The following is a 27,082-nucleotide window of genomic DNA, read 5'->3' on the forward strand; positions in this document are numbered from 1 at the left end:
ATATTCCTTGGATAAGATTTATGTAGTTTAGTTTTGGCCAATTCATCTTCAGGAAATAAAAGCCAAGAAACATCTGTCAAAGACTAATCTGCTAACTAGGGAACAAAATTAGCCAAATTAAAGTAGTTAAAATGAGTTCCATTTCAAAACAACATACTTGAAGTATTCTTTTTTTTTCCAAACTGATAACCACTTTCACCTCTCAAGTGTGACTATAATTTTAAAACCATATTAATTCTGGTATGATAAAGCTCTCTCCTAATTGCAACTATGCACTGAGGGTGCTGATTTAAATTATTTTCGAAAATAATTTTCTAGATTTTGCCTGCCAGAAATTACATTTGAGAAATATTTTAAACTAAATAGACATATTGAGGGATGACAAATTTAAATCAATGCTCTTTTGAGACACTTTAGAACAAAACGTTTAAGTAGTCTTAAACTTTAATAACTTCAACCGAGGGCACTTGTTTAACATAAAGCACATCAAATTCCACATTACAAGGGGTGAAATGTTAGAATACTGAATTTATTCAGCTGATCAATTAGAGGAGAAACTTCAAGAAGTAAATGTAAGGAGAGAGAATGGTGAAGAGAAATTACTTAACTCTGGCACCAAGAACATGCACACTTATCTGTTTACACACACATACACACATTTTAATATTCCTCCATGAGTGAAACTTATTTAAGTATGCATTAAAAATCCATTTAAGGTAGTATTCAAGGTATTATGCTTCCTACCTATAAGAAGACTTAAATGGAACTATTTCTGAAATGATGTTATCGTTTAAATTATATAAATAATACTGGTCCACATTGCACTATATTGGCAGTAACTGAAGAGATAAAATCCTGTATCATCTTTGTGAATTCCTGCATTGACACTACTATTAATAATAGTTGTCATTTACTGAGCAATTACTATAAAGCAGGCACTACCTTAAGGGCTTTACAATACTTTATGTTAATTATCTAAAAACCTCATGTGGTACATATTATTATTATCTTCATATTACAATAAAGGGAGAAATAGCAAGGAAAAATTCTAAGGACCTTGAAGCAGCTCATCAACATTGAAATAATTATTTGCAAAACTGTTCAGTAATATGGGTGGATGGTATATACCATTATTCCTATTTTACAGGTAAGTAAAATTGAGGTCAAACATGCTATATAAATCAGTGGAAAAACCAGGACAACTAAGCTGGACTACTGACTTTTACTCTATGCTAATTAATTTTAAGTAAGTAAGTAAGAATTATAGTCACTTGTAGTGAATTTCACACTGAGTGAAAGACTAACTCGTTCTATCAGCGACTGGAGGCAATGACAGCTTCCAAGGAGCATAATGGCTGACAGCTAATGGCTTTGGGGTCAGAGAGATCCAGATTCCAATTGTGTCTCTGTCATTTACCATGTGTGTGGCCATGGGCAAGTTATTTAATCTATTTGAGCCCCAGTGTCATTATCTCTAAAATGAGGATGAAATTATCTCTTGTAACCTGGGGTTGTGATGAATAAATGTGAAAAAGCACATAAGTCATTCAGCACAGTGCCTGGCACAAAGTAAACACTTAAAAAATTGTAGCTGTGGGCTTCCCTGGTGGCGCAGTGGTTGAGAGTCTGCCTGCCGATGCAGGGGATGCAGGTTTGTGCCCCAGTCGGGGAAGATCCCACATGCCGCGGAGCGGCTGGGCCCGTGAGCCATGGTTGCTGAGCCTGCGCGTTGGGAGCCTGTGCTCTGCAACAGGAGAGGCCACAACAGTGACAGGCCCACGTACCGCAAAAAAAAAAAAAAAAAAAAAAAAAAAAAAGGTAGCTGTGAGAGTTACTTCTGCCCAGTGATGTCCAGGAGACTGGCAAGAACAATGGATGAGGGGAGTGTTATTATTTCTACTTAGAAAGGCAGGCTCTCTACATGCTGATTCCAACTGACCTTTCTATTCTTCTCTCCCACTAAACAACCCCACAGCACACCCCATATCAGACTTATTACTGTTCCTCAAACATCCTGCTCTTTCCCATCTCACAGCATTTGTCCAAGTTTACTTCCCTCTGCCTGGATTACCCTTTCTATCTAGTCTACAGGATCTAGCTCAAAGTGCTATCTTTCAACCCAGTCATTACTTGTATCCTTTCCCCTCAAAATCTCATAGCTTTTAAATCCCTGGCTGATTAATAGGAAACATGTCCATAAAGTGAAGAAGTTAGTACAGATCAACGTTCCTCAGAGCGAGTTTTTACAGAATATCAGTATTATGAGAAGATCTGTGAAAAAAGGCCAATATAAGTTTGGGAAATGTTTCACCTGTGTGCCTATCCCTCTTGAGGGTTAGTAATACAACTTAGTGTATTAAAGGCTCTGGGAAGTTTTATGGTGAAAATATACTTAATTTTCCTAAAATAGTTTTTCCTCAACTTTATTTGACCATAGAGAAAATTTTTTAAACAAAAATATATTTCAAAATATCTGGGAAACTTTGGTCTGAATAGAAGATCAAAGTTTTAGTAGCTTTATCTTTGTTCCAAAAAAAAAAATATCACATACAGGAATATAAACAAATAAATCAGCTCTAGTTAAGGAGGGGAAATAAACAGCCGAGAACTCTCTTCACTTAGCCTCTATTGCCTCCCTTCCTCTGACTACAGAATCGCAAAGGCTCCTTGGGGTACAGTTTACAAACCATCTGCCTAGAAGACTTTATGAGCCTGTTTCTTATCAACTGGCAAAGCATGTGGAATTTGGATATACCCCTGCCAGCCATACGACATCCTGGTTAAGATGGCAGAACTAAACCCTTAGGGATGAGGAATTAAGAGGAAGCCAGCAAGAACCCTGTGTGACAGCGGTAAATCTAATCCAAAGCCTACATAAAGGAGGGGGACTCAGGCACCATAACCTAAAGGGTCAGAGCAGATAAAGTTTAGACCTACATCAAATATCAAAAACCAAGGGGGGGGGGGTCCCAAACTGGAGCAAATGGGATAGAATATAGCTTAAGAAATGCAGCAATGGGACTATTAGATATAGAGATTGTTAGTCCTGGGATTCTTCATATCTAAGACAAGAGAGAAAATAAAGGAGTCCCAGTTTTGGGACAATCTAGTAGGGATACAAGCATGCATCCCTCTTACATACCAGGTGCCAATGTCCAAAGAAGGTAGGGAGGGTTTGAGAATACCTAAGGGGTCCAGACTAATAAGTGAGCAAGAAAGAGGTATAAAGCAACAGAAAGTGCACTTAAATAATTCTAAAACCCATTTTGCATGTCCATACGACTTTCACAGTAGGTAGAATCACTTACTGAAAGCTCCATAGGAAAAGATGTAAGAAAAGAGTCAAGAAGACTTCTCAGCTCTAACATGCTGTGATTCTATAATACCTGATAGAATAAAGTTCTAAAACAAGACTAACTCCCATAAAATCTAGGAGACTAAATTATTGCAATGGGTTTCTAGATTTTTAAGTACTGTTTCAAATAAACAATTAACATTAGAACCTGAAATTCAATCTCCTGTTCCTAGTCTTCACTGAGAAAATGCTATCCACATTTAAAGAAAATTTTGTGAAATGCTACTAAATTTTAAAGTATGACTATAGGAACCAATTGGAACTGTGGCTTACCCCAGAAAGATTTCCCAGAACCAGTTTTACCAACTGCTTCACGTAGGAAAATGAGGGTGCACAATTGCTATTCCTAATGTGGGCACTGCAAGCGTCCAGGACAGTCCGAACAGAAACCCGAGCATAAACAACGTCCTCACACATTCCAAGCAGTATACTGTTGAGATGATCTCCAAGCTTGATAGGCTGCATACAAAGAAAGAAAAGGTAATGTTGGCAAGTGTGAGTAAATCTAACTAACATGAGAGAAACCATTCCAAGGGTCACAGGAACCACACCAAACACACCTGGAGGAAATAAATTTCTTACCTAGTAGCATGTATATTTGACTGCATTTTACATTTTTATAATCCAAAAATTTTATTAGCGGAAGTTGGTTAACAGACATCTCCTAAGGTAGGAGGTATTATAGAAAAACTCTGAGGTGTTTTGGTATGATTAAGAAATGGAATGTTTTGGTTATCCAAGTATTTTGGTAAGCAGTTTATATATATACACTACTTGGGGGGAATAAACAATTTCCTAACATTTCAAAAAAGGAATATATTTGATATATATTTAATGTAATTTGACACTCATGATAACTTAGAAGAGATTTCAAATACTGCAATGACTCAAGGTCATTTAAATATAAGTTGTCATTATGCTGGTGAAACAGAAGCCAAAATGTGAGTTTTTTTTAATTAGTTGACATAATTTATAGAATATTATATCTAAATGTCCAATAATCATACCAAGAAATGCAAATTAAAACCACAGAAAGAAGTCACTATATATATACTCAGTAGAATGGTTAAAATAAAGGACTGATAATACGAAGTAGTGGTGAGGAGAAAAGCATTGCTTATGGGAGTTTGAACTGGTACATCCACTTTGGTTTAAACATATGCTTTACCTGTGACCCTTCCCTTCCACTTCTCATCCATTTGGGTATTATATTTCATCTTTTAGAGCTCAGCTTAGCAGCAATGTCCTTTAATAAACCTATTCTAACCCTCCAAGTCTAGTTAGAGGCTCCAACGCTTGGTTTTCCATAGCACCCTCCATTTTCCCTAACATAGCATTTGTCACATTGTGTTGTAACTGGTTATTTTGGTTGTCTGTACCTGTGATAGGACTCCACAGACATGGAACATTATATTCCTAGTGTCTGGTACAGTGTCTGACATAAGGTAGGTGCTTAATAAATACTTCTGAATTAATATTAAATATTTCCAAAACAGTTATGATATCTGACAGTGAAATAGAAGTAAATGTTTATACTTCCCATCCAATTTACACATTATAGATACACTGACTTTATTTTCAGTTACCAGAAAAGAGAAAGTGTTAAATTATAGGCTGTGATCACATTTTACATGTAAGTTAGGTTCTATAAAATGACCCTATTATTTCCAGTAATAATTTAAGTTTCTCATTTATATTTATAGAATTGAAACTGAGGAAAGTAAATATACAGTATTTTTCATGATGTAAAATGAAACCAAACCAAGTTGAAGACTATCATTCGTTTTTCATTGATCTTAAGATGTCTGAATTTTAGAATATAAGCCTAAAATACTTACTGCTTCTTAATTTGATTAAAAAAAAAAAAAAACCAAAAACACAGTTACTTTTGTTTGGAGTTCTAAATGCCTAAAATGACACAATTCTGTATGCTACATCTTTGATGAAATACAGTTATTTTTAAATTTTTGATTATATTTATTACTATGTTTACTATTGTGTCTTCAAGAGATCAGTTATTTTAGAAAATAAAGACTAGAAGCAGCCCAATGATCATCAGAGCCTAAGGCCCCACAAAGTGTTACTTTAATATCTGTGTCTGCTGCTGCAGGAGTAGTGAAGTATGATTTTGAAGTGACAAGAGAAAAAGTAATGAAGTAAAACTCTGAGACATAGTTAGAGCTACTATTATTCCTACAGTTTTTGCATCAAAAAAGGTTATCACTTTCTGTTCAAGAATGAATCATCAAAGAAATTTACAAGCCCCCTTTATCAGTCATTAAATTAAAAGAAATAAAGTGGACTCCCATTTCTCTCGCTATAATTTTGAAGAGGCTACTATATTTCACAGAGTGAACTGTTGAAACAGGTAGTGACTGCTATAATTCTAAGAACAGTCTAAGAAAAATAATTTCTTTAGTACTTTATTATTTCATTCTGAGAGTGTGACATTATTAATGTGAACAACCAGTGTAGAAACACTGGTGTGCCTGACAACACACTGTAGAACACATAAATACAAAGAACTTCTTAAAAAGTGTAAAGTTGTACAAATGTGACAACTTGACTTACTTGGCTCTGAGGTACTTCATGATCAGCCCCCCAATACAATGTCATTCCAAGAGAATAAATATGGATCTAGGAACAGAATTTAAAAAAAAATCATTTTATGTAAAAACTTAATTTAGCAAGTACTATATATTCATGACTTTGCTCCAAAGAAAGTGCAACACATGATTTGAGAAAATCATCATTTCATATTTTGCATTAAAGTATGTGAGAGCTTAAAACAGAAAATAAGACTGGAAATGATCAGAACAGACTTTTTTTTTCCCCCCTCAACTTTCTAGACTGTCTGCTATGAGTAATCATTTTTATTAGTTCTTACTTAAAGTTTCTTTATGAAAGCTCAAGCAAATATGAATAGTCTTACTTTCCCCTTCTTTTACAAAAGGTCAGAAATTTAAAAAATTACTCGACACCTTGCAGTTTTAATTTAACAAGACAGGCATTTCCATATCAATGTTTATAGATCTCATTCTTTTTACTGCTGCATAGAACTCCATTTTGTGGCTATAGCATTGTTTACTTAACTGATCTGTTATTAATGGGCAATTAGAATTTTCCTAAACTTTTGCTATTATAAATAATGTTTTAGCAAACAGCCTTGTGATGTCATTTTGTACATGCAGGTATTCCTCTTGAACTGACTCTCCTAGATTATGAATAAAAGAGTAAATCATCTATAGTTTTGATACATTTTGTCAGATTTTCCCCACAGATGTTTTATCATTTTGCATTTCTACCAGCAACATATGATTTTTTCACAAGGCTTATTCATAGAATGTGTTATGAAGATTTAGATTTTTACCAAACTGAAGAGAGAAAAAAAATCTCATTGCAGTTTTGATTAGCATTTTTCTTACTAAGAATGGATGGGGTAGCAGTAGATAGAGAAAAAAGTTGGGTCAGAAAAGATTCCTTTTTCATTGTCTGTTTGCTTCTTAAAGACTGAAAAAAGGACAACATATTTTTATGCTGGTAGGAATGATCCAACAGGGAAAACTGGAACTGCAGGAGAGAGAGGAGACTGTTGGGAGAACACTGCTGAGTAAGCGGGAGGAAGTGGAAGCTAATGCACAAGGGAGTTGGCTTGACACCTCTGTCACAGTTCTTCTGAAGCAGGGAAGCAAAGAATATGAAAATTTATGTAGGTAGTCCAGTTGTGGGATCTTGGGAGAAGTCTCCTGATCGCTTCTACTATTTTTCCCCTGTGAAACAGGGAGCAAGATTATCAGCCTGAAGTGAGGACAGTTAATCCTTATAAGTAATCATTTTCTAGTTCTCCTGTTAAGTGATTTCAGAGCTAGACTTTTAGCCCATCTCCACCAGTACTGAATAATCTTACCACGAGCATTTTTTTGCACCAATCTTACTCCAGGGCCATCTTATTTTCTTGTCTTTATTTTTTCTTTTCATTTTGCCCTTATTTTCACACCTGTATTTTTTAATTATACAAACTGTCTCAAATCCTCTTTAGATATAGGTGAGGTAAATACAAATAAAACCGGGTATCCTTACAATCTCACAGCATTTTAATCTATTCCTAGTATTGCCTCCTAAATTATTCCTAAGTTACAGATTAGTTGTTCCTCTTTTCAAATATTTTTATGGCTCCCAATTATCAAAAATCCAAATTCTTTTTTTTTGTGGTACGCGGGCCTCTCACTGTTATGGCCTCTCCCGTTGCGGGGCACAGGCTCCGGACGCGCAGGCTCAGCGGCCATGGCTCACGGGCCCAGCCGCTCCATGGCATGTGGGATCTTCCCGGACCGGGGCACAAACCCGTGTCCCCTGCATCGGCAGGCGGACTCTCAACCACTGCGCCACCAGGGAAGCCCCCCAAATCCAAATTCTTTATGATGATATGCAAGGCTCACTCTGACCTGCCTCTAGCTCCATTTCCAGGTTTTTAAGTTTTCCTTCAATTATCACTCCTTGCTCTATTACACGTAACACTTCAGAACTACTATATAATTCTCTTTTGGCAAAATAAATCTTTCTCTTTCCCAGCGCTTCTTGAGCAGTTCTTCCTACCAAGAATTTATTTCTTTTTTCATCTGTCAATAAAAGTTCCACCCATTATTGATATAGTCCAGAGATGATGTTATCTATTATGTATGCTATACAAATCTTCTCAAACAGGATAAAGCATTCTCTCTTATATGATAGTTATTATTTCATTTGTATCTCTAATGAAACAGTTAACTAATACTACCTGTAACATAGTTAAGATGTGTCCTTGTTTGTCTTCCTTGAGAAAGCCTTTTTAACACATCTTAATATCCCTCTTAGCAGTTAACACAGAACTTTTACATAATAGATATTCAATACATGCCTACTGAATTCAATTAAATGTGCATAAAGTTCAAGGCAGCATGATGTAGGCTATTTGTATCATATTTCTGTTTAGAATTCAAAGAACCTCACATGGGAACACGTTTTCAAAGAGTCTCATATATGAAAAACATTTTTCATAACTTTAGCAAAAATGACTAACTGCATACTCAAATATATTTCTCTTAATATATTAATTTTGATTTGTGATCCTTTGAGATACTGGTAGTATTTTAAGATTCTTTACTACATTTACTTGTCAGGAGGCTAATTGAGTTATTTTATTTTAATAATTTTTATACAAGACTATATAAAATTATTAACATCATTTTTAAAACTAGGTTATAAAAATATACATCTGTTGATCATTTATGTATATAGTATAATGATTAATTTTATGTGTCGACTGTACCATGGGATGCGTAGATATTTGGTCAAACATTATTCTGGGTGTTTCTGTGAGAGTGTTTTTGGATGCAGACTGCTCTCCCCAATATAGGTGGTCCTTATCCAATTATTTGAAGGCCTGAATAGAACAAAATAGTTTACCCACCCCCAGGTAAGAAAGAACTTTCTGTCTGACTGCCTTCAAACTAGGACATCAACTTTTTCTTGCCTTTGGATTTGATCCGAAATACCAGCTCTTCCTGGGTCCTGAGCCTGTTGGCCTTCATTGTGGAACTACACCCTCAGTTCACCTGGTTCTCAGACCAGAACTACACCATTGGCTCTCCTGGGTCTCCAGCTTGCTGGCTCACCTTGGAGATCTTGGGACTTGTCTGCCTCCATAATTACATGAGCTAATAAGACTCTCTTTATATACACACACACACAAACACACATATCCTATTGATCCGGTTTCTCTGGAGACCTCTGCTTGATACATATAGATATGAAATATCTATATATAGAAAAAACATGCAGAAATGATAGTTGCTATTTTATTAGGATAGTGCTTTATGGGTTCAAAATTTTTAATATTTTAAAAATCATTTAAAATTTTGTTAAATAAATAACTCCAGGTACATCAGATCTTTGTTAATGTATAATAATATCTGGTATCTAATATTAGAGAAATATTATTAATATTTGAGAAAAAGTTTGTACAGTATACAAAGAAAAATGCTTTACTTTTACATTTATTCCAAAATAATCTGTAAAGTAAATATGGATAATACTTCCATATACATTATTCATAAGCTAAGAGTTTTTACTGTTGATGCAACCTGAAAAGATACAGGCAGAAAGAAGATCAGTGATACTACGGTGTAACTAAATTAACACAGTAACGCTGCAATACCACTGAGAGCCCTTAGTTCACCTGGTTGATAAATAGCAATGAATGGGTTATAGTTTAGTTACAGTCATTATATGGAAAGGAGAAGGTCATACAAGGAGTGATTATTCAAAAACAGGCAAGTATTTGGCCTTCATATGTTTCTTTGGCTTTTACATAAGCAGAAAAAAAGGAGAATACGATGGCCCATATTAAAAGAAGTCAGGCATTAGAAGTTTTTTTTTTAAAAAAGGTTTTGATCTGCCTCTTAGTTCTACTGCATATTTATTTAGCTTCCAAGGGAATTTTTTGCTTTGTGATCTTTGCCAAGGCCCTATTTGTATCAAAGATCTCAGTACCTATCTGTTCCTGATGGATAGTACAGAGAAAATCTATTCCTTTCCCTTAGTGTAATAGCAAACCAGGATGGTTTCTTGTAGAAGTGGCTGCTTTTGATAATGATGATTCATACACAGGGTTAAACGATAAAGGAACTGGTTCTAGAAGATACCATTTATAGAAGAGCTAATTAACTATCCATTTAGTCGTTCAACATTTTTTCTGAAAGTCACTAAGCTCGGGATTGTGGTAAAATATAAATATCTCATTCTGGATCAATAATACTACCATATACTAATACATAAGAATATCAACAGCAAGCATGTACATAATGTTTACTGTGTGTCAACCTTACAGTTTATACTTCAGCTTATTCAATAACTACAGAGAGAGAAAGTAACTTTTGTCCAAGGTCACACAGGTAGTTAAGTGCTAGGGGCGGGATTCAAATTCTGGCTCCAGAGCCATATTCTTGACCTCTAAACCAGGGCTTATACTCCTCTGTACTACTGACATTTGGGATCTTTGCTGTGGACAGCAGTCTGTGGATATTTATCCTGTGTAGGATAACAGTAGTACCCCTGGCCTCTACTCACTAGATGCCAGTAGAACTACCTTCCTCCTCTTCCCCCTGCCCTCCCACCGGTTATGACAACTAAAAATGTCTCAAGACATTGCCAACCGTCCACTGGAAGATAAAGCAGCCTCTGATTCAAAACCACGGCTTTAATCTGTTGTACCTTTCCTAGAATCAGAACTCTAAGAAGAAAACTATATGAATATATATGTATGCATCTATTAAACAAAGTAGAAGTGGTACATCTGTGCTAAGGAAATTCAAAAGGACAAGATTACTTCTGATTATAGAAGAAATTTAAAGCAGGGGGAGCTTAAGCTGAGGTTTGAATGTAGGTTATGTGTCCCCTCTCTGTGTTCTCTTAATATTTTGTACAGATCTACTATTACTGTACATATTTCCATTACTATTCTTATTACTATCATTAATTTCTTTTTGTCTATCTGTCCATTACACTGCTGGCCCTTTGAGGTTAAGGACTATTTCTTTCTTTTTTTAAAAATGTATTTATTTATTTTTGGCTGCATTGGGTCTTCAATGCTGCATGCGGGCGCCGAGGAGGGGCTACTGTTCGTTGCGGTATGCAGGCTTCTCATTGCGGTGGCTTCTCTTGCTGCGGAACGTGGGCTCTAGAGCTCAGGCTCAGTAGTTGTGGCACACGGGCTTAGTTGCTCCACGGCATGTGGGATCTTCCCGGACCAGGGTTCGAACCTGTGTCCCCTGCATTGGCAGGCAGATTCTTAACCACTGCGCCACCAAGGAAGTCCCAGAACTATTTCTTATTCATCTTTGTAACCCTATGGCCTAATATACTGTAGAATATATAAGTTCTCAATAGATGCTGATTGAAAGAATGCTTGGTACATAGGATGTGGACATGTAGAAATGCAGAAGAGCACTGTTATACAAAAGAGTGAAGCCAGCTTCCCTCTTTGTTTCCTGGTGCGCGAGGAGAGTGGATTAAGAGCGCTGCTTAAAGGAGCTCCAGACACGGGCGCGAGCTGCGGCTAGAGACGGGCATGAGACACTAAGGCTGTTGCTGCCGCCACCAAGAAGGCTGTGTGTGAGCACAGGTCACTCTCCACACCTCCCTTCTGTGCAGCCCGCCACTGCCAGGGTCCCGGGATCCAGGGACAACTTCCTCGGGAGAAAGTACGGCGTGCCTCAGGCTGGTGCAACATCATGCCGGCCTCTGCCGCCGCAGGCTCACCCCACACTCCCTACACCTACCTCCCCATGGTCTGAGTGAGCCAGAGCCCCTGAATCAGCGGCTCCTTTAACCCCGTCCTGTCTGAGAAAAGAAGAGACGCCCTCCGGCGACCTACACGCAGGGGCGGGGCCAAATCCAAAGCTGAACGCCGGGAGCTGTGCGAACAAAGAAGAGAAAGGGAAATCTCTCCCAGCAGCCTCAGAAGCAGCGGATTAAATCTCCACAATCAACTTGATGTACCCTGCATCTGTGGAATACCTGAATAGAAAACGAATCATCCCAAATTGAGGAGATGGACTTTGAGAGCAAGATTTATTATATTTTCCCCTTTTCCTCTTTTTGTGAGTGTATATGTGTATGCTTCTGTGTGAGATTTTGTCAGTATAGCTTTGCTTTCACCATTTGTCCTAGGGTTCTATCCATCCGTTGTTGTTTTTTTTTAACTTAAAAAAATTTTTTTTCTTAATAATTACTTTTTTATTTTAATAACTTTATTTTATTTTACCTTACTATATTTTACTTTCTTTTATCCTCTTCCTTTCATTCATTCTATTTTATCTCCCTTTTATTCTGAGCCGTGTGGATGAAATGCTCTTGGTGCTGCAGCCAGGAGTCAGTGCTGTGCCTCTGAGGTGGGAGAGCCAATTTCAGGACACTGGTCCACAAGAGACCTCCCAGCTCCACGTAATATCAAATGGCAAAAATCTCCCAGAGATCTCCATCTCAACACCAACACCAAGCTTCACTCAACGACCAGCAAGCTAAAGTGCTGGACACCCTATGCCAAACAACAAGCAAGACAGGAACACAACCCCACCCATTAGCAGAGAGGCTGCCTAAAATCATAGTAAGTCCACAGATAACCCAAAACACACCACCAGACGTGGACCAGCCCACCAGAAAGACAAGATCCAGCCTCATCCACCACAACACAGGCACTAGTCCCCTCCACCAGGAAGCCCACACAACCCACTGAACCAACTTTAGCCACTAGGGACAGACACCAAAGACAACAGGAACTACGAACCTGCAGCCTGCAAAAAGGAGACCTCAAACACAGTAAGATAAGCAAAATGAGAAGACGGAAAAACACACAGCACATGAAGGAGCAAGATAAAAATGCACCAGACCTAACAAATGAAGAGGAAATAGGCAGTCTACCTGAAAAAGAATTCAGAATAATGATAGTAAAGATGATCCAAAATCTTGGAAATAGAATAGACAAAATGCAAGAAACATTTAACAAGGACCTAGAAGAACTAAAGATGAAACAAGCAACGATGAACAACACAATAAATGAAATTAAAAATACTCTAGAAGGGATCAATAGCAGAATAACTGAAAGAGAAGAACGGATAAGTGACCTGGAAGATAAAATAGTGGAAATAACTACTGCAGAGCAGAATAAAGAAAAAAGAATGAAAAGAACTGAGGACACTCTGAGACCTTTGGGACAACATTAAACGCACCAACATTCGAATTGTAGGGGTTCCAGAAGAAGAAGAGAAAAAGAAAGGGACACAGAAAATATTTGAAGAGATTATAGTTGAAACCTCCCTAATACGGGAAAGGAAATAGTTAATCAAGTCCAGGAAGCACAGAGTCCCATATAGGATAAATCCAAGGAGAAACACGCCAAGACACATATTAATCAAACTGTCAAAAATTAAATACAAAGAAAACATATTAAAAACAGCAAGGAAAAAACAACAAATAACACACAAGGGAATCCCCATAAGGTTAACAGCTGATCTCTCAGCAGAAACTCTGCAAGCCAGAAGGGAGTGACAGGACATATTCAAAGAGACGAAGGAGAAAAACCTACAACCAAGATTACTCTACCCAGCAAGGATCTCATTCAGATTTGATGGAGAAATTAAAACATTTACAGACAAGCAAAAGCTGAGAGAGTTCAGCATCACCAAACCAGCTTTACAACAAATGCTAAAGGACCTTCTCTAGGCAAGAAACACAAGAGAAGGAAAAGACCTACAATAACAAACCCAAAACAATTAAGAAAATGGGAATACGAACATACATATCGATAATTACCTTAAATGTAAATGGATTAAATGCTCACACCAAAAGACACAGACTGCCTGAATGGATACAAAAACAAGACCCATATATATACTGTCTATAAGAGACCCACTTCAGACCTAGGGACACATACAGACTGAATGTGAGGGGATGAAAAAAGATATTCCATGCAAATGGACCAAAAGAAAGCTGGAGTAGCAATTCTCATATCAGACAAAATAGACTTTAAAATAAGGACTATTAAAAGAGACAAAGAAGGACACTACATAATGATCAAGGGATCGATCCAAGAAGAAGATACAACAATTGTAAATATTTATGCACCCAACATAGGAGCACCTCAATACATAAGGCAAATACTGACAGCCATAAAAGGGGAAATCGACAGTAACACATTCATAGTAGGGGACTTTAACACCCCACTTTCATCAGTGGACAGATCATCCAAAATGAAAATAAATAAGGAAACACAAGCTTTAAATGATACATTAAACAAGATGGACTTAATTGATATTTATAGGACATTCCATCCAAAAACAACAGAATACACATTTTCCTCAAGTGCTCATGGAACATTCTCCAGGATAGATCATATCTTGGGTCAAAAATCAAGCCTTGGTAAATTTAAGAAAATTGAAATTGTATCAAGTATCTTTTCCGACCACAACGCTATGAGACTAGATATCAATTACAGGAAAAGATCTGTAAAAAATACAAACACGTGGAGGCTAAACAATACACTACTTAATAACGAAATGATCACTGAAGCAATCAAAGAGGAAATCAAAAAATACCTAGAAACAAATGACAATGGAGACACGACGACCCAAAACCTATAGGATGTAGCAAAAGCAGTTCTAAGAGGGAAGTTTATAGCAACACAATCCTACCTTAAGAAACAGGAAACATCTCAAATAAACAACCTAACCTTGCACCTCAAGCAATTCGAGAAAGAAGAACAAAAAAACCCCAAAGTTAGCAGAAGGAAAGAAATCATAAAAATCAGATCAGAAATAAATGAAAAAGAAATGAAGGAAACGATAGCAAAGATCAACAAAACTAAAAGCTGGTTCTTTGAGAAGATAAACAAAATTGCTAAACCATTAGCCAGACTCATCAAGAAAAAAAGGGAGAAGACTCAGGTCAATAGAATTAGAAGTGAAAAAGGAGAAGTAACAACTGACACTGCAGAAATACAAAAGATCATAAGAGATTACTACAAGCAACTCTATGCCAATAAAATGGACAATCTGGAAGAAATGGACAAATTCTTAGAAATGCACAACCTGCCAAGACTGAATCAGGAAGAAATGAAAATATGAACAGACCAATCACAAGCACTGAAATTGAAACTGTGATTAAAAATCTTCCAACAAACAAAAGCCCAAGACCAGATGGCTTCACAGGCGAATTCTATCAAACATTTAGAGGAGCTAAAACCTATCCTTCTCAAACTCTTCCAAAATATAGCAGAGGGAGGAACACTCCCAAACTCATTCTACAAGGCCACCATCACCCTGATACCAAAACCAGACAAGGATGTCACAAAGAAACAAAACTACAGGCCAATATCACTGATGAACATAGATGCAAAACTCCTCAACAAAATACTAGCAAACAGAATCCAACAGCACATGAAAAGGATCATACACCATGATCAAGTGGGTTTATTCCAGGAATGCAAGGATTCTTCAATATACGCAAATCAATCAATGTGATACACCATATTAACAAATTGAAGGAGAAAAACCATATGGTCATCTCAATAGATGCAGAGAAAGCTTTTGACAAAATTCAACATCCATTATGTTAAAAACCCTGCAGAAAGTAGGCATAGAGGGAACTTTCCTCAACATAATAGAGGCCATATATGACAAACCCACAGCAAACATCGTCCTCATTGGTGAAAAACTGAAAGCATTTCCACTAATATCAGGAACAAGACTAGGTTGCCCCTCTCACCACTCTTATTCAACATAGTTTTGGAAGTTTTAGCGACAGCAATCAGAGAAGAAAAGGAAATAAAAGGAATCCAAATCAGAAAAGAAGAAGTAAAACTGTCACTGTTTGCAGATGACATGATACTATACATAGAGAATCCTAAAGATGCTACGAGAAAACTACTAGAGCTAATCAATGAATTTGGTAAATAAAGTAGCAGGATACAAATTTAATGCACAGAAATCTCTCGCATTCCTATACACTAATGATGAAAAATCTGAAAGTGAAATCAAGAAAACACACACATTTACCATTGCAACAAAAACAATAAAATATCTAGGAATAAACCTACCTAAGGAGACAAAAGACCTCTATGCAAAAAATTACAAGACACTGATGAAAGAAATTAAAGATGATACAAATAGATGGAGAGTTATACCATGTTCTTGGATTGGAAGAATCAACATTGTGAAAATGACTCTACTACCCAAAGCAATCTACAGATTCAATGCAATCCCTATCAAACTACCACTGGCATTTTTCACAGAAGTAGAACAAAAAATTTCACAATTTGTATGGAAACACAAAAGACCCCGAATAGCCAAAGCAATCTTGAGAACGAAAAACGGAGCTGGAGGAATCAGGCTCCCTGACTTCAGACTATACTACGAAGTTACAGTAATCAAGACAGTATGGTACTGGCACAACGACAGAAATATAGATCAATGGAACAGGAAAGAAAGCCCAGAGATAAACCCACGCACATATGGGCACCTTATCTTTGATAAAGGAGGCAGGAATGTACAGTGGAGAAAGGACAGCCTCTTCAATAAGTGGTGCTGGGAAAACTGGACAGGTACATGTAAAAGTATGAGATTAGATCACTCCCTAACACCATACACAAAAATAAGCTCAAAATGGATTAAAGACCTAAATGTAAGGCCAGACACTATCAAACTCTTAGAGGAAAACATAGGCAGAACACTCTATGACATAAATCACAGCATGATCCTTTTTGACCCACCTCCTAGAGAAATGGAAATAAAAACAAAAATAAACAAATGGGACCTAATGAAACTTCAAAGCTTTTGCACAGCAAAGGAAAGCATAAAGAAGACCAAAAGACAGTCCTCAGAATGTGAGAAAATATTTGCAAATGAAGCAACTGACAAGGGATTAATCTCCAAAATTTAGAAGCAGCTCATGCAGCTCAATAACAAAAAAACAAGCAGCCCAATCCAAAAATGGGCAGAAGACCTAAATAGACATTTCTCCAAAGAAGATATACAGACTCCCAACAAACACATGAAAGAATGCTCAACATCATTAATCATTAGAGAAATGCAAATCAAAACTACAATGAGATATCATCTCACACTGGTCAGAATGACCATCATCAAAAAATCTAGAAACAATAAATGCTGGAGAGGGTGTGGAGAAAAGGGAACACTCTTGCACTGCTGGTGGGAATGTGAATTGGTACAGCCACTATGGAGAACAGTATGGAGGTTCCTTAAAAAACTACAAATAGAACTACCATATGACCCAGCAATCCCACTACTTGGCATATACCCTGAGAAAACCATAATTCAAAAAGAGTCATGTACCAAAATGTTCATTGCAGCTCTATTTACAATAGCCAGGAGATGGAAACAGCCTAAGTGTCCATCATCGGATGAATGGATAAAGAAGATGTGGCAAATATATACAATGGAATATTACTCAGCCATAAAAAGAAACGAAATTGAGATATTTGTAATGAGGTGGATGGACCTAGAGTCTGTCATACAGAGTGAAGTAAGTCGGAAAGAGAAAGACAAATGCAGTATGGTAACACATATATATGGAATCTAAGAAAAAAAAATGTCATGAAGAACCTAGGGGTAAGACAGTAATAAAAACACAGACCTACTAGAAAATGGACTTGAGGATATGGGGAGGGGGAAAGGTCAGCTGTGACAAAGTGAGGGAGTGGCATGGACATATATACACTAGCAAATGTAAAATAGATAGCTAGTGGGAAGCAGCTGCATAGCACAGGGAGATCAGCTCGGTGCTTTGTGACCACCTAGAGAGATGGGATAGGGAGGGTGGGAGGGAGGGAGACGCAAGAGGGAAGAGATATGGGAACATATGTATATGTATAACTGATTCACTTTGTTATACAGCAGAAACTAACACACCATTGTAAAGCTATTATACTCCAATAAAGATGTAAAAAAAAAAGAGTGAAGCCACAAAGCATAAGACCTGTTTAATAATCACTGACTACAACTTGTGACTCTGAAAGAGGAGTTGAAATATGGTTGGAATCAGACTCTGGAGAGGTTTTCTATGTTTTGTTAAGGAATCTGTACTTAACTGAGTAAGTGGGCCCATGCAGTTCAAACTGGCATTGTTCAAGGGTCAACGATATGTCAAAAATTTAAATGCACATACTTTTTGATTTCACAATTTTACTATTAGGAAATTATTAGGTTAATTTTTGAACCTATATGCATTGATTATGGGAAATGATATTCATTGCAAATTCTGAATTCTCCAAAGTTCCCTATCTAAATTATCACAGCTTACTACACACAATATATATAGTTGTTCCAAAATTTCTTTTCATAGCCTTGACAATGCAATTAGATCTTCTGATGTTAATGGCATTACCATCCTCAGACTGGATATTCCTATCAAAAACATTTCCATCTTCCTTGTTTCATGAAATCAACTGTTGAAACTCTGTCAGGTTTTCTTCCACTATAACCCCACTATCCTCACCTCTATAGTTCCATGGCATTGCACGATTTTTAGATCTTTCCCCTAGATTATTAAAGTGTTCCAGTTAGATTCTTACATAATCTTTTATCTCACCTACTTATCCACTTTCATCAAACTTACCCTCTGAAATAACAAATTATATCATATCACTCTCCTAAAAATATGCCCCAGAAGAAAGTCTCAAGTTCTGGTATTCAAAGTGTTCTTCATTCTGACCTATAGTCTCCCCTTAACCACAGCCTTCCAGGTAGCTAACGCTACAGCCCAGCCAGCCCTGCTACTGCCCTGACCAAACATTCCTCTATCACAGTGGACAATTTCCTACCCCTTAGCATTACACATCATAGCAACCCTGAGGGGAATCCCCACTTCTACCTATTTTCAATTTTCTAAATTCTACTCACTCTTTGTAGCTCAACACAAATGCTACCTTCTCTGCGGTATCATTCTAAATTAGAAATTGCTTCTCTTCGAAACTTCCAAACTACTTTATCCCTCTATATAGCATTCATTTCAATTTGCCTTATATTATAGATATACATATATGTATATATATAGAATCATTAACAAATTTTTAAAATATTTTCCACATGAGAAAGTGTTGACATAAAATACAAAGACTGAAAAATAAATCTTAAAATTCTTTAAGCATCTTAGAAAAACACACAAAAAAGGCTATAAATGTACTAGAAGATCTATTTAATTAATAAAAAAACATTAACCAGATAGTTGCTACTGTAAAAACATCAAGTTGACAAATACTAAGAGAGAGAGAAAGAAAAAAAGAGAAGGAAAGAGAGAAGGAAGGAGGGAAGTAGGAAAGAAGTGAGGGAGGGAGGGAAGGGAGGGAGGGAAGGAAGGAAGGAAGGAAGGAAGGAGGGAGGAAGGGAGGGAGGAAGGAAGGAAGGAAGGAAGAAAGGTCCAGTTATTTTTGTATCTTCCTCCCAAGCACAGTGTTTTATACAGAGCAGGCATTTAATAAGTATTTTAAAACATGAATTAATAATGGCTCACATTTTTTCCATATTTTTTCTTAGATCCATACATTTTTATAAAACTAGTTTGAATTTTTAAATATGAACTTCTTGGAATACATGATCATTTTATTTTTTAATTGAAGTATAATTACTGTACAATATTACATAAGTTACAGGTGTACAATACAGTGATTCACAATTTTCAAAGGTTAGGCTCCATTTATAGTTATTATAAAATATTTGGCTATATATTCCTCATGTTGTAGCCTATTTTATACCTAATAGTTTGCACCTCTTACTCCCCTCTCCCTTTCCCTCTCCCCACTGGTAACTACCAATTTGTTCTCTGTATCTGTGAGTTTGATTCTTTTTTGTTATATTCACTAATTTGTTGTACTTTTTAGATTCCACACATAAGTGATTACATGATCATTTTAAATTCAATGGATATTTTTCAGAGGGTTGAAGGTAGCCCAGTGTCTACTTTTCCTACCCCCACCAAAACAAAAAACAAAATAAAGCAAAAAAGACTTAATGTTACCTTTTCAACATCGGAGAGAGAAGTTAGTGATTGATTTTGAAGAACCTCTGGTGCAGTGAATGCTCGAAGATCCTGACTGGAAATATTTTCATCTGTAAATGACACGCTACCAGATGGCAGCAATAGCAGAGACCATGGAGAAATGATGAAGCCAAGGGCAGCAGGATCAGCTATGCTTACTGGTTTGTAACCATACAGAATGAAAAGAAAAAAGAAAGATAAATGCTTAAAATTAAGGGATCACAGATCACATAAATGAATACCCCAGCATATTCATATATATGTGCAGTTACATACACCAAATCAAGATGCTACAAAATGAGAGTGGGTTTCATACACCTAATACTGCTAGCATTATTAACAACAATGCCTTGATTTGGCTTAGTCTTTCAAACTTAGACTAGATGGCAGATCTTAGAAACTAGAAATAGAGAACTTTCATTGTCAGTCATGAGACTATACTTGGTTCAAATACTTATCACAGTGATAAAGAGATATGAATAAGAATCAACAGTTCTTACATTTTGTTGGGTGGAGGGTGGTTCATGGATTCCTTTGAGGATTTGGTAAAAACTATGGTTGAGAGACCATTTCAAGAAAACTGCCCATAAATATAAAACCCTGTAAACAAAAGGTGTTTGGGGACTTCCCTGGTGGTGCAGTGGTAAAGAATCTGCCTGCCAATCAGGGGACATGGGTTCGAGCCCTGATCCGGGAATATCCCACATACCATGGAGCAACTAAGCCACAACTACTGAGCCTGCACTCTAGGGCCTTCAAGCCACAACTACTGAGCCCGTGTGCCCAGAGCCCATGCTCCACAACAGTAGAAGCCACTGCAATGAGAAGCCCGTGCACTGCAACGAAGAGTAGCCCCCACTCGCCGCAACTAGAGAAAGCCCGCGTGCAACAACGAAGACCGAAGGCAGCCATAAATAAATAAATAAATAAATAAATAAATAAATAAATAAATATATATATATATATATATATATATATAGGTGTTCATGGATATCCTTAGAGGCTGTTTATGGACCCCAGGTTAACATTCTCTGATTTAGACTACAGTGTTCTGAAACTGATAGAAAATAATTCCTTTGAAAATTCATCAGATTTAGAATTAGTTTCCAACTACAATGAAAGTCTCCTTTTTTTTTTTTAAAGAAGATGTTGGGGGTAGGAGTTTGTTAATTAATTAATTTATTTTTGCTGTGTTGGGTCTTCGTTTCTGTGTGAGGGCTTTCTCTAGTTGTGGCAAGCTGGGGCCACTCTTCATCGTGGTGCGCAGGCCTCTCACTATCGCGGCCTCTCTTCTGCGGAGCACAGGCTCCAGACGCGCAGGCTCAGTAGTTGTGGCTCATGGGCCTAGTTGCTCCGCGGCATGTGGGATCCTCCCAGACCAGGGCTCAAACCCGTGTCCCCTGCATTCACAGGGAGACTCTCAACCACTGCGCCACCAGGGAAGCCCGAAAGTCTCCTTTTTGCATCAAGATATATATAGTCTTGTATGCATTTATTCATTATTTCAGTAGAATTTCAGGCAGCTCTGTGCTACCAAATGTGATCAATGTGGGCTCTAATTTTGCTATGTTTGGATGTTTGTCTTTATGGGTGCCTAAGAGCTCAGTTTAAGAGTATTAAAAAAAAAGTCCTTAGATTTCAGCAGGCCTCCTCTAAAAGTAAAGCTATACATTGGGCTCAACAATACAGACTTATTAGAAGGAATATTATTTGATCTCCCATTTCAAAAGGAAATTAAATAGGTTTGAAGGTAAATGTTAAATAAAACTGAGTTACAGACGCAAGAAATCTCTATAGGAAAGTCACAGAAGGCCGTTGCCCACCAATGCCATGCTTATTCAATCTGAATATGTTACACTGCTCTCTAAGTCAAATCGTAAGAAACTGACAGAAGTCTATAGAATAGTTTATCAAACATACAGTATCTATGCTTTCCTAAAAACAACTTTCATTAGAAGTGAATCATCCATCCTTTCTGACTTTTTTTTTTTTTTTTTTTTTTTTTGCGGTATGCGGGGCTCTCACTGTTGTGGCCTCTGCCATTGTGGAGCACAGGCTCCGGACGCGCAGGCTCAGCGGCCATGGCTCACGGGACAAGCCGCTCCGCGGCACGTGGGATCTTCCCCGACCGGGGCACGAACCCGTGTCCCCTGCATCAGCAGGCGGACTCTCAACCACTGCGCCACCAGGGAAGCCCCCTTTCTGACTTTTTAACCTCTAACTATGGTCAAGATTCTGATAATCAGAATTTGACTTACACTGAAAAAAAAGTAAACTATTAAAATTCATTTCTCCTTTGAAGAGTAAAAAGCCAACTGTACGTCCTCCTGTATTCTTATGAATTTGAAACATGTCTTTAACAACTGTGTCAAGGAAGAAAAATGTGTTTGAATGCATCTTTAATCAGTCAGCATATCTTATGTGGCCCTGAGGCCGAGTTACAGACTAGTGGTCCTCACATTCCTACTCAACCACACATCAGGTTGCTAAGAACATGACTCAGAATTCTCATGGCAAAATATGTTTCAATGAATCATCATAGCTGTTAAGCTTAGGTATACTATTGCCTTTCACAGCCACTTTACACACTGTCTTTTACTTGAGATTTTTCTTGTTTCTTGAGGTAGGATTTTATTGCTATAAACTTCCCTCTAGGTTTGGGTCATTGTGTTTTCATTGTCATTTGTTTCTAGGTATTTTTTAATTTCCTCTTTGATTTCTTCAGTGATCTCTTGGTTACTGAGTAGTGTATTGTTTAGCCTCCATGTGTTTGTAGTTTTTAGTTTTTTTCCTGTAATTGATATCTACTCTCATAGCGCTGTGGTCAGAAAAGATACATGGTACGATTTCAATTTTTTAAAATTTACCAAGGCTTGATTTGTGACCCAAGATATGATCTATCCTGGAGAATGTGTCATAAGCACTTGAGAAAAAAGTATATTCTGTTGTTTTTGGATGGAATGTCCTATAAATATCCATTAAGTCCATCTTGTTTAATGTGTCATTTAAAGCTTGTATTTCCTTATTTATTTTCATTTTGGATGATCTGTCCACTGGTGAAAGTGGGGTGTTAAAGTCCCCTACTATGATTGTGTTACTGTCGATTTCCCCTTTTATGGCTGTTAGCATTTGCCTTATGTTTTGAGGTGCTCCTGTGTTGAGTGCATAAATATTTACAATTGTTGTATCTTCTTCTTGGATTGATCCCTTGATCATTATGTAGTGTCCTTCTTTGTCTCTTGTAATAGTCTTTATTTTAAAATCTATTTTGTCTGATATGAGAATTGCTACTCCAGCTTTCTTTTGATTTCCATTTGCATGGAATATCTTTTTCAATTCCCTCACTTTCATACGGTATGTGTCCCTAGGTCTCAAGTGGGTCTCTTGTAGACACCATATACATGGGTCTTGTGTTTGTATCCATTCAGCCAGTCTATATCATTTGGTTGGAGCATTTAATCCATTTACATTTAAGGTAATTATCAATATGTATGCTCCTATTACCATTTTCTTAATTGTTTCAGGATTGTTTTTGTAGGTCTTTTCCTTCTCTTGTGTTTCCTGCCTAGAGAAGTTCCTTTAACATTTGTTGTAAAGCTGGCTTGGTGGTGCTGAATTCTCTTAGATTTTGCTTGTCTGTAAAGGTTTTAATTTCTCTGTCAAATCTGAATGAGATCTTTGCTGGGTAGAGTAATCTTGGTTGTAGGTGTTTCCCTTTCATCACTTTAAATATGTCCTGCCAGTCCCTTCTGGCTTGCAGAGTTTCTGCAGAAAGATCAGCTGTTAAACTTATGGGGATTCCCTTGTATGTTATTGTTGCTTTTCCCTTGCTGCTTTTAATATTTTTTCTTTGTATTTAATTTTTGATAGTTTGATTAATATGTGTCTTGGCGTGCTTCTCCTCGGATTTATCCTGTATGGGACTCTCTGTGCGTCCTGGACTTGATTTACTATCTCCTTTCCCATATTAGGGAAGTTTTCAACTATAATCTCTTCAAATATTTTCTCAGTCCCTTTCTTTTTCTCTTCTTCTTCTGGGACCCCAATAATTCGAACGTTGGTGCGTTTACTGCTGCCCCAGAGGTCTCTGAGACTGCCCTCAATTCTTTTCATTCTTCTTTCTTTATTCTGCTCTGCAGTAGTTATTTCCACTGTTTTATCTTCAAGCTCACTTATCCATTCTTCTGCCTCAGTTATTCTGTTACTGATTCCTTCTAGAGAATTTTTAATTTCATTTATTGTGTTGTTCATCATTGTCTGTTTGCTCTTTAGCTCTTCTAGGTCCTTGTTAAACCTTTCTTGTATTTTCTGCATTCCATTTCTAAGATTTTGGATCATCTTTACTACCATTACTCTGAATTCTTTTTCAGGTAGACTGCCTATTTCCTCTTCATTAGTTTGGTCTGGTGGGTTTTTACCTTGCTCCTTCATCTACTGTGTATTTCTCTGTCTTCTCATTTTGCTTAACTTACTGTGTTTGGGTTCTCCTTTTCACAGGCTGCAGGTTTGTAGTTCCTGTTGTTTTTGGTGTCTTCCTCCAGTGGGTGAGGTTGGTTCAGTGGGTTGTGTAAGCATCCTGGTGGAGGGGACTGGTGCCTGTGTTCTGGTGGATGAGGCTGGATCCTGTCTTTCTGGTGGGCAGAACCACATCTGGTGGTGTGTTTTGGGGTGTCTGTGACCTTATTATGATTTTAGGCAGCCTCTCTGCTAATGGGTGGGGTTGTGTTCCTGTCTTGCTAGTTGTTTGGCATGGGGTGTCCAGCACTGGAGCTTGCTGGTCATTGACTGCAGCTGGGTCTTAGCGTTGAGATGGAGATCTCTGGGAGAGCTCTCACCAACTGACATTACATGGGGCCTGGAGGTCTCTGGTAGTCCAACGTCCTGAACTCGGCTCTCCTACCTCAGAGGCTCAGTCCTGACACCCAGCCGGAGCACCAAGACCCTGTCAGCCTCACAGCCAGGTACGTGGGGATTTTCTTGCCTTTTGGGAAGTCTGAGGTCTTCTGCCAGCATTCAGCAGATGTTCTGTAGGAGCTGTTCTACATGCAGATATGTTTTTGATGTATTTGTGGGGAGGAAGGTGATCTCCACATCTTACTCCTCCGCCATCTTGAAGATCCTCCCCCGCACTGTCTTTTAAAAGCTTCTTCTTGGGTATCTCATGCACAAATACCACAGAATCGGGGCTTCCCTGGTGGCGCAGTGGTTAAGGATCCACCTGCCAATGCAGGGGACACGGGTTCGAGCCCTGGTCCGGGAATATCCCACATGCTGCGAAGCAATGAAGCTACTGAGCCTGTGCTCTAGAGCCTGCGGGCCACAACTACTAAAGCCCATACACCTAGAGCCTGTGCTCTGCAACAAGAGAAGCCACTGCAATGAGAAGCCCACGCACTGCAATGAAGAGCAGCCCCCGCTTGCCACAACTAGAGAAAGCCCGCGTGCAGCAACGAAGACCCAACACAGCCAAAAATAAAAATAAAATAAAATAAAAAAATTTACAAATACCACAGAATCCAGCCAGAGAAGAACTCAAACAAGGCAGAAGAATATTTTCTTTGCCAAAAGATGCTATTCAAAATATTGAGATTTCACATGTCATGGACATAATAAAATAGTCTATAATCAATTCTTTTCAAATTAGTAACTAAATGGAACAAACACTAGGAGACCAATTCAGAAGGCAATGCACTAATATCTGTTACGAGATGATGATGGCCTGGAACCACAGTGGTAGTGAGAACCTGTTGGAATGCAAGTGTATCTAGAGGTAGTGACAACAAAATTTCCTGACAGACTGGAGGTGGAGTGAGAGAAAGAGGGGAATCAGGATGACTCCAAGAGTTTGGTCTCAGGAACAGGAAGGATGGAGTGTCATCAACTGAGAGTAAGAAGACTGTAGAAATAGCATAGGTTGCTGAGGTAGGGGCTGGGAGATAGTGGTAGTAATTAGAACTGTACTTTGGGACCTATTAAGTTTAAGATATCTGTTAGATATTCAAATGGCGGTGTCAAATATGCAGTTGGATCTCAAGTTAGGGAGAAAGGCCTGAATTGGGGAGTTACTGGTCTAATAGATGGTACTGAAAGCCTTGTAACTGGATGAGATGACCAAAAAGTGAGTTAAGATAGAAAAGAAATCAAGGACATTGGACAGTGCTGTGGGGTACTCCAACTTTAAGACCAATTGCTCCTTCTCAGTCTTTTCTTCCAGCTTGCTGAACCTAAGAGAGGAGGATGGGATTCTAACTCTCATGCCTAATTCCTGTCATCCTTATTTGGGGACAGAATTATGATTTCTGGTATATCTATTACCATTTGAATTTATAAATTATTAGGGATCACAGCTAACACAGAAGCATGAATGCCATCCAGAAGTCTAAATGTTATGTCTTGTCCTGCCATTCTTGGTATTGCTATCCACTCAGACCTGAAAAGAGCTTGCTGCACTCCTCCTCCTTACCCCAGGCGACAGACTGACCCTACCCTCTCCTTGACAGGGTAGCACAGAACAGAAACTGTTGAAGGTGAAAGTAATCTGTAATTGCTTATCACTTTGAAATTAAGAGGTTTACTCACTTATCAGCACAATGAAGATCAGCAAAACTAATACTCTGACAAGAACTGTACCTTTCAACTTTTGCTTTATACAATAGGTTTTTGTTTCTTTGTTTTTACTGAACATCTAAAGTATACCCATATTTTAAGTACTATATATTTAAACATAATAGTCTCAAAATTACAAGTCATTTGCCCATAGAGTCCATAGTTTTATTGGGGAGATAAAATGTATTCATAAATAAATACAAGATAAAAAGTATAAGGTATTTAAAAGACAATACAAAAGGAAATTCAGAGGAAATTACTTCAGTTACAATGAAGAGAGAATTAATTTTTTAAATATATGTGGTCCTTTAAGACGAGTAAGATTTGACCATGGTTAAGAGGGAGATTCCAAAGAGAAGAAACAGCCAAAGCAAAGGCATATGGTCAGGAAATTATTAAGTTTGTACAAGGAATAAACTCCAAGAATTTGGAGCACAAGAATGGTAGACAGCAGTGAGAAACAGAATTACCAACGTGGGTCATATTTTTACTTGTTAAAAAACACACATACAAATAAATGACACAAATATTTTT

The 27,082-nt window shown here is 37.6% G+C and overlaps 1 protein-coding gene across 1 annotated transcript in view; it reads right to left on the reverse strand.

The window, feature by feature from the left end:
* PTPN13 (protein tyrosine phosphatase non-receptor type 13) overlaps window positions 1–27,082 on the reverse strand; it is a 236,035-nt gene that overhangs the window by 131,703 nt on the left and 77,250 nt on the right. Inside the window, exons 3-5 of the mRNA XM_060012209.1 lie at window positions 19,922–20,100; window positions 5,927–5,992; window positions 3,629–3,814 (exon numbers count right to left, since the gene is read on the reverse strand). Coding sequence (XP_059868192.1) covers window positions 3,629–3,814; window positions 5,927–5,992; window positions 19,922–20,100 — 431 coding nt within the window. The remainder of the gene's footprint in view (window positions 1–3,628; window positions 3,815–5,926; window positions 5,993–19,921; window positions 20,101–27,082) is intronic.

This window comes from Delphinus delphis, chromosome 5 (genome assembly GCF_949987515.2).
Source record: "Delphinus delphis chromosome 5, mDelDel1.2, whole genome shotgun sequence".
Taxonomy (NCBI): domain Eukaryota; kingdom Metazoa; phylum Chordata; class Mammalia; order Artiodactyla; family Delphinidae; genus Delphinus; species Delphinus delphis.